General features: G+C 47.7%; 1 protein-coding gene across 1 annotated transcript in view; it reads right to left on the bottom strand.

Moving 5' to 3' along the window:
• Positions 1-1,380: 1,380 nt before the first annotated feature.
• Positions 1,381-9,074, bottom strand: part of Znf689 (zinc finger protein 689) — a 28,550-nt gene continuing 20,856 nt past the window's right edge. The window contains exons 4-8 of the mRNA XM_021205811.2: positions 5,938-6,104; positions 4,717-4,792; positions 4,235-4,566; positions 3,830-3,943; positions 1,381-2,057 (exon numbers count right to left, since the gene is read on the bottom strand). Coding sequence (XP_021061470.2) covers positions 1,543-2,057; positions 3,830-3,943; positions 4,235-4,566; positions 4,717-4,792; positions 5,938-6,104 — 1,204 coding nt within the window. The 3' untranslated portion in view covers positions 1,381-1,542. The remainder of the gene's footprint in view (positions 2,058-3,829; positions 3,944-4,234; positions 4,567-4,716; positions 4,793-5,937; positions 6,105-9,074) is intronic.

A 9,074-nucleotide genomic window follows, 5' to 3' on the forward strand; every position in this document is an offset into this window, starting at 1 on the left:
TGATTGACAGAGAAGTAAACAAATAGCATCAAGGGTTGACACCTGCCCGGCTCTAGTGCTTTAAGCTTACTATACATATAAAAGTTTTTGTCTTTTTGGGGGGAACTAAATGATCTAAAGTGGGGTAAAAAGCCCCAAATATATTCACAACACAGAATGTGAAATTTCGTATGAGGTCAAACACAGCAATTCAGTCAAAAACTGAGAGAAGCTAGATTAAATGAGTCATCTGGAGAGAGGTCATCTTGTGTATGGCCTATGGCTTAGGCAGGAAATAGCGTGGCATATGGGGAAGGGAAAGAATTCTGGGAGAGAGGGAGCCGGAAAAGATGTGAGGAGATGGAGGAATGGAATCTGAGTGCAGGGAATCAGCCATATGGCAAACTGTAGGTTAAAATAAATGGCTATCTTTATATAATGATATCTGGCTAGATGACCAAGGTATTTGTAATGAGTCTGAGTCTTATTTCTGGGACCATGGGGCTTCGAGGTGGAACTGGGCCAGAACTTAAACAGTCAGCTTAGAAAGGAGCGTGAGCCAGAATAGCTAAGTTGAACCAGCCAGCCAGAGATCAGAAAGAGCTAGAAAGGGTGATCTTATTAAGGGGTAAGCCTCAGAGACTAAAAACATTCTAGGACTAGATTAGAATGTACGGAGGCTAGATGCATCCAGGACTAGACCTCAGTTAGCACAAAGGCAACAAGCCTCCAAACAACATCTACTACTGTGAATAAAAGTTACTTTCACAGTGACCCTTATTGTGGGCAGCCTCTTTTGGTAGGAACCAGAAGAAACAGGCAATGTCAAGAGTTATTTCTTCCTCTTGCCTGTTCCTTTGCCCTTTACCTATTCTATACCATATGTGTGAGCGTGCACAGTCATCCTCTCGGTTCTGTTCCTCTTGAAAATCCTGACTAAAACAGTACTGTACCAACTTACATCCCCAGCCCAACCCAGTACTGTACCGACTGTACCAACTTACATCCCCAGCCCAGCCCAGTACTGTACCTACTGTACCAACTTACATCCCCAGCCCAACCCAGTACTGTACCTTCTGTACCAACTTACATCCCCAGCCCAACCCAGTACTGTACCAACTTACATCCCCTGCTCAGCCCAGTACTGTACCTACTGTACCAACTTACATCCCCAGCCCAGCCCAGTACTGTACCAACTTACACCCCAGCCCAACCCAGTACTGTACCAACTTACATCCCCAGCCCAGCCCAGTACTGTACCAACTGTACCAACTTACATCCCCAGCCCAACCCAGTACTGTACCAACTGTACCAACTTACATCCCCAGCTCAGCCCAGTACTGTGTCAACTTACATCCCTAGCCCAGCCCTCCCCACCTTTTTTTAAACACAAAACACTGGGGAGGGGAGGTGTCAGGTTTAATCTGTATGAATCTTTACAGGCATATTTCTTTTTACAAGTTTACAAGAGATCCTCAAGAAGTCTTGACTCAGTTGTCTCTTAGTGCCAAGTTCATGTTCCACTCCAGACTCCAGACCTCCAGATGGAGGTAGCTGTTCAACTCACCCACACTCCTCAAAGATGTCTGGATAGTGCCGAAAGAGCACTGGTGGGTCCCGGTCACCTCGGACTGGGGCTCCAGGCACAGCCCTGATCCCAGGCCTTCGGCCGCGGCGACCCCCTGAGCAGGAACGGTGGATCCATTGGTGTGCTTTCACTGCGAACTTCCTCTTGAAGCGTACACCACACTCTGGGCAGGGGAAGGGTCGCTCACCAGAGTGCATGCGCCGGTGGCTGACCAGCAAAGATGGGTAGGTAAACCGGCGTCCACAGTCCACACACACGTGACGTCGCTGGCTGGCCTGAATATCAGTGTTCGGTACCTGGACAGGAAGCTGCACACCTGCTACCTGGTCTGGGGCAGCTTTGGTAGGTGGCTGTGTCCCTGCAGAGGACTTGGTAGTCATGGAATAAGTCTTATGTTCAACTACCTCTTTAGGTTGCAACTGAGTAGGAGCCTCTGCTGGCCTCTCTCTTCCTTCCTTGCAGCCCTGCGCCGTCTCATGTGGAGTGTCTCCTGGGAAACAGAAATTAATTGCATTTTAAAAACTCATTTGTCAGTGGGCAGTGGTGGCTCATGCCTTTAATCCCAGCACTTCAGGGGCAGAGGCAGTCGGGATCTCTGTGAGTCCTGGAGCCAGCCTGGTCTACAGAGCAAGTTCCAAAACAGCCAAGAAATCTATCTCAAAAAACCAATAGCCAAACCAAACCAAAAAAAAAACCCCATTTGTCCCACCAGGGAAGCAGCTGTAATGCCTGCACTTGGAAAAGGTGAGGCGGGAAGACAGCCCTAAGTTTGAGGCTAGCATGGTCTACATAGTGAGATCCTGTCTCGAAAACAGGACGGAAGGTGTGAGGGTTGCTCACCTTTAACCCTAGCACTTCAGAGGAAAGGCAGGTAGGTGTCTGTGGGTTGGAAGACAACCCGGTCTAAATGCTGAGTTCCAGGCCAGCCAGAGCTACCTGTCTTAAAAATGAAAACAATCAACACAACAAAAATAAAACAAATTAGGGGCTGGAGATGGATCAGTGGTTACGAGCACTTGCCATCCTTCCAAAGGACCTGAGTTCACTTCCCCAAACCCATGTGGGGCAGCTTATAACCACTGTAACTTCAGCACCAGGGAGTCTCATGGCTCTGACTTCCCTGGGCAACTGCACTTACGGAGACCGATAAACTAACACAGAATGAAAAATAATAAAGATAAATCTTAGGGAAAAAGTTTCAGGAAAGCCTAACACTTCTGCATTGGCCACTCTAGCTGTTACCCAGGTAGCACAAAGTATACTGCCCGGTGGCTAACACAAAGAAATGTTGAAAGTCAGTGAAAATCCCCTTCTTCCTGTGTCAAATGGGAAAAAGTAGTGGTTCCGGACTTCACAGGATTGTTGGATTAAATACATACATGCTTATTGATCGCTTAGTAAATGCTCAATAAACAATATTTACTGATTTATTTTGTAATTGGTTTAGGTACAGTGGTTTTTTGATAGATGAGGCACCATATTTGCTTCAGTTCTTCATTCAGGGTAATGATGGGAGACAAGCCAAGCTGTCATTATCCAGGCAGGCATTTTTCTTGTGGACCACTTTGCCTTGCTTGAGAACAATGATAGGCAGGCCTGCAACCAGTTCTATTTTTAGGGGCATTTTAGGGTTTTTTGGAGGGTGTGGGGTTGCTGAGACAAGGGCTCACAATATGTAGTCTCAATTGGCCTTGAATCCCCCTGCCTCTGCCCCGGGGGTGCTGAGATTAAACGTGTGTGCCACAATGACCAGTCTTAGTTGGTTTTGAAAGGGGAAAATGAGTGTTGTTAACAAACATCTGGAAACGTAAAACTTCTTTGGGTTCTAGATTCTCCTGCTCTGTTCTTTTCTTCTTCTTTTTTTTTTTTTTTTTTAAGATGTATTTATTTGTTTTTATATACATTGGTATTTTGCCTACATTTGTGTCTGTGTGAAGGTGTCTGGTCCCCTGGAACTGGAGTTACAGACAGCTGTAAGCTGCCATGTGGGTGCTGGGAATTGAACCCTGGTACTTAGGAAGAACAGTAGGTGCTCTCGACTAATGGGCCATCTCTCCAGCCCCCCCTACTCTGTTTTTAGTAGGACAGCTCTCCCGAATTTCCAAAACTCTGCAGCAGGTAGGTTTTCTTTTCTTTAGTAGCTGAACATGTAGGCTCTTTAAAATCTGTAGGGATGCTAATGGGGAATCTGAAAGAAAGGTTTACTAGAGAAGAAACCCCCAGACAAACAAGGTTTCAGGAGGACTTGGGACAATCCCTCACCTCTCAGAGCTCCTCCCAGGCTTTCCCCCTCCTCAGGATCCTGGGCGGCGGGGCTCCAAGCCTCACTCTCCTGTTCCATCCAAGAGATGAGGGCTGGTTTGGGGCCTGGGAACCCTGAGAGAGAACAGGGGTCACAGTGCTGGCCTGAGAGGCTGGCCGGGGCAGATAGCATCCCACTAGGGTGAGGGCACCTCCTCGGAACTTATGCACAAATTAACCTGGCCAGGATTTGCGATGCTCTTGCCTGAATGGAGACTCCCGAGGAAGCCCTGAGAATGGAAGGTGACTGATGCTGCTGGTGGAAAAGTGCGGGATGAGGGCTCACAATCCACTTGATCGGTCTACAGCATCTCCCCGGTGAACCCCCGAGGAGGATGGGGGCGGGGCTCTGACTCGGGGCCTCACCGAGCGCGCCCAGGAGGCCGTAGGTCTCGCGCATCACCTCCCGGTACAGGGCTCTCTGCGCGGGCCGCAGACACCCCCACTCCTGCGGGGAGAAGTACACGGCCACGTCCGCGAAGCTCACAAGCTCAGGCTTCCTGAAACCAGGCCAGATCTCCCCAGGCATCGGAACCAGCAGTGGGGCCGGGGGTGGCGCCATCGGGGATCCTGCCCGGGCAGCGGCTTGGCTGCCCCAGCTTTCCGCTTCCGGCCTCCGCAACCGCGGGAAGCCACGCCCTTGCCACGCCCCTTGGTCACAGTTGCTAGCAACGCGTGCGGAGAGAACGCTACAGCCTCTGTGGCCGCAAGGGATTGCAGAGCTCCAGTGGAGACTAGTAATGCTCCATAGTGTTTACTCCACAGTCGCTCATACAAAGACACGACTCGGGTGAAGGGAACCGAAAGATGTCTTCAGAAAACATGGTGACCGCCTAGCTTCAGTTGACTTCGGACTTCCACTGCCCGCGGCGCCCCATTTGCCCTTAAATACAATAGCCGCTTCAGGAGTGTTGATGTTCGTTTCTATGTGTAGGAAAAAGAGACCTTCAAAAATACCGGCCGGGCGTGGTGGCGCACGCCTTTAATCCCAGCACTCGGGAGGCAGAGTCAGGCGGATTTCTGTGAGTTCGAGGCCAGCCTGGTCTACAAAGTGAGTTCCAGGACAGCCAGGGCTACACAGAGAAACCTTGTCTCGAATAACCAAAAAAAAAAAAAAAATACCGGCTACCAGCTGCCTCACGGACCTCTGTGAGGAATTACAACGGCCGATGATTGGCTGTAACCGCAAGGAGCAGCAGTGCTGCAATTGGCTCCGGAATGGCGGGACATCTGAAACAGTTCTGAGGACCTGGGCATCCCTGGTGCCTGAGATAGTGTCTCCCCAGTCCCTCAGAGTGCGTCCTGATGATGTAACTGGAATCTGATGGTTAGCCTCTAGAACCTGGCAAAGCCTGGGTATTGCATTTCAGAAACTCAGTTCGAGTCTTCAGAGAAGTTGGCAGAATACTTGAACCCGTGGTTCTGCTCGCTTAGTCTTTATATTGAACTTACAGGCTAAGGGATGTGCTTAATGTGTTTCTGCTCAGATGAAAGCATATTCGGGGACTTGGAAGCCCAGGAACCACACAGCCCTAAGGTGGGACAGTCTCCTAAGGGAAGGGTATTCTGAGACATGGGAGCTCAGGAACCACAAGTTGGAGAGTCCAGTGTGTGGAGGGATGGATCCAGAGATAGCTGCCCTCTGCTCCTTGGAGCAGACGAAAAGGAAGTGAACAGAGGGCAGGCCTTATATAGGATTTCTTAGGGGGTAGAGCTTTTCAGGGCAGAGATTTCTAGAGTAAAGATTGGTGGGATTTCAAGCCCTGATCTTGGGAGCTCAGGGATTGGTGTTTTTTTCTGTTCAAGTGTTGGTGGGTTTTCATGCTCAGGGAGAGGTGGGTTTTTTGTGAGAAGCTCAGGGATTGGTGGCTTTTTTTCCACCATTCCCTTTCCTTGCATTGGGCCCATGGGTTAGGGTGGGAAGTCCTTCCTGGCTACAGATAGCTTTGATTGAGGTACCATCTCTGTGGAGATGTGTGGGGAGGCTAGAGAGGAGGTGGACAGTTGCTACAGTGGTGTGTTCACCAAGGCTGTAGGCTGAGGCAGGAAAGGTGTCACCCATGATGTACCGCTCCTGTGGGACAGCTCCTGCTGAGCTGGGAAGAGAGGTGTGCCACCGTGGACAGCTCCCATGAAGGCTGCAGGCTGAAGAGGTGGAGAGGTATGGCCGTTCTGACAGGAGCCACCATTTTGACAGCTCCTGTAGGGCGGAGGGAGAATGAGGGGCCAGTCACAGCTTTGACGGATTTTGAGGTTGGAATTGGAATGAGAGAAAGTTTTAAATTGCATTGTAATTTTTTGCTAAGTTTATTAATATATAGGTGGAGCCAGCGGTGGAGGAGGTGGACTGTGTAAGCCCAGCAATCAGAAGACCCAGACGGGAAGAGTTGTAGGCCAGTCTGGGTTACAGAATGAGACTGGGTCAAAAACAAAATATATTCACTTAACCCCCTTTTTTAGAAAAAAATACATTGAGTTTTAGCATACATGTATATCTATCTATCTATCCATCCATCTATCTATCCATCTATTTATTTAACCCATTCAAAGTATTCTGTGTCTTCCATATGCTTAGTTACCTCTCCTTAGCTTCATGCACACAAGTCCAGGGTAAATGTCCTCTTTATTCTAACCTGGGTTCAGCTACATGGCTGGTTTATGGCTGTCTCCTCAGCGTTCCTAGGCAAGTCTCTCCCACCTCTCACTAGTACCCAGAATCCTCTCTCTTCTTGCTAGTGTCCCGCCTCCCATTTCCTTCCTCAGCTCATTGGCTTTTTTATTGACAGGTGATGCTTATAAGAGATTCTCTCTTCAGAGTAGGGCTAGAGAAGAGATTGAGTGGAGTGAAAATAGGAGACACTTGAAGGTAAATTGGGCTAGCAGAGTGAGAAGACAATTGGTGACAGATGAGCCAGGAGAAGCTGTGCAGAGTCAGATAGCGAAGGAGACAGAAGAACCCATAAAGAACTCACACAAAGTAGTGAATAAAGAGAACAAAGAAAAAAACCCATAAAGATTAGATAGATAGATAGATAGATAGATAGATAGATAGATAGATAGATAGATAGATAAATAGATGGGCCTTTGCTGTGGTGTTTCTACATAGCAATGGAAATCCTAACTAAGACAGAAGTTGGTACCAGGGTCTGGGGTATTGCTGTGATAGGCCTGATGTTTTTGTTTGGAGGAATGTGCATTTGGGGACTGGATTTGCAAAGCAGTGGAATGATTTAAGTGGGGCTTAGTGGGAATATGGAAGACACTAAGTGGGACATCCTAGCAGGAATATGGAAGACACTAAGTGGGACATCCTAGCAGGAATATGGAAGACACTAAGTGGGACATCCTAGCAGGAATATGGAAGACAGCTGTTCTGAGGGCGATTTGAATTCTGGAGCCTGGCTCAAGATGTTTCAGAGGGGAAAAAAAAAGATGATTCAGGGGAAGAGTTTTACTATGATGCCTAGAGGTCCTCTTGTGGTGTTATAATGAAGAACGGGGCTGCTTTTTGCCCCTGTCCGAAGAGTCTGCCTGTAGCTAAGGTGCAGGGATACAGATTAATCGTGCTTACAAAAGAAGTCTCAAAACTAATTATTTTAGACTTTGTCTGTGGTTCACTTTTTAAAAAAATATTTATTTTATTTATATCAGTACACTGTTGCTGTCTTCAGACATGCAAGATGAGGGCATCAGAGCTAATTACAGGTGGTTTTGAGCCACCATGTGGTTGCTGGGAATTGAACTCAGGACCTCTGAAAGAACAATCAGTGCTCTTAACCACTGAGCCATCTTTCCAGCCCCTATGAGCCACTCTTATGAGGAGCCTTTTGATCAGGCATAGCAAGCTTAGAAAGGAAAAATACAAAATATATGGGTAAGTAATAAAGAGGACCCAGGAAGTTGAATGGAGGTAAAGTCTGTGTTCAAAGAGATAAACAGATTAAGGGAGTGGTAACCTCAGAGCAAGAGCCCACCCAGCTAAGTTTATTTTTTGTGTGTTTGCAGTTGGACAAGGGATGGTTAAATCATATTAGGTGTATTTATGACCTGGTTATGGTTTTCATTTTGACATAGGGAGATATGATTATGTGTCAAAATGACAAGGGATGGACTGTGATGGCTATTTTCAGTTGTCAACTTGACTATATCTGTAATGAACTACAATGTAAAACTTAAAAATCTCCTAAAAAGGTAAAGAAAGGCTTATGTCCAGGTGGTGGCACAAGCCTTTAATTCCAGCACTCAGGAGACAGAGGCATACAGATCTCTGAATACAAGATTAGTCTACAGAGCAAATTCCAGGCAGCCAAGCTTAGGCAGTGAAGAAGTTGGAAAATAGAAGGCTAGTGATGATGTAATAGAGCAAGGGGGGGGCGTGTTCCAGTCACAGCAAGCAGCAGAATTTGACAGCTTTGGTTACATGGCTATACCTTTACAGTCAAGAATAGAAGGGGTTACTGAGACCATTGATATTGGTTAGCTGGAGCTAAGAAATTACTGGTGATTGGGAAGAGACCAGCATCAGTGAGGTGAAATTTTCTAGGAAGTGTTTTCTGAGAGCACGAAGAAGCTGTGTTCTAGAGATAGTCAAGGTTGTGCCTTATGCTGCAACTGGACTTGGTAATGTGTAAGAATCACCCAGGTAGTATGGTTTTGAAGGTATGAAGGTGTCATGGAGACCAGCTGAGACTTGGTACTGTGAGAGGCCATGGAAGGCCATTGGAGAAGGTGCAGACTCAGTTGCAGTTGATGGTCCAGGACTGAAGGGCTCATGCAAAGAAGTTGAGGCTTGGCACCATGAAGAGAGCCTATGAGAGGCTACTGGTGAAGCCTAAGTTGCAGTGGAAGACCCCAGCATATTGGAGATGCCAGTACCACGGGATGATCACCAAGAGCAGCAGCAGCAGTGGAGTGGATCAACCTGAGCTTGGAGTGCTACAGAGAGCAGAGATGGAGAAGTGACTCCAGCCTTTAGGAGGAGTCCAGGAGATCATGTGCGGATCCAAGACATTGGAAAAATAAACTATAAAGTTGAAGTTTCCTTGGAGGCCTCAAGATGTTAAAGAAGTCAGAGCCATGGAATACCTACTGAGAAAAGCTGCCAACAAGGAATGGAACCGGGCTGGTGAGATGGCTCAGTGGGTAAGAGCGCCTGACTGCTCTTCCGAAGGTCCGGAGTTCAAATCCCAGCAACCACATGGTGGCT

This window comes from Mus pahari, chromosome 1 (assembly GCF_900095145.1).
Source record: "Mus pahari chromosome 1, PAHARI_EIJ_v1.1, whole genome shotgun sequence".
Classification (NCBI taxonomy): Eukaryota; Metazoa; Chordata; class Mammalia; order Rodentia; family Muridae; genus Mus; species Mus pahari.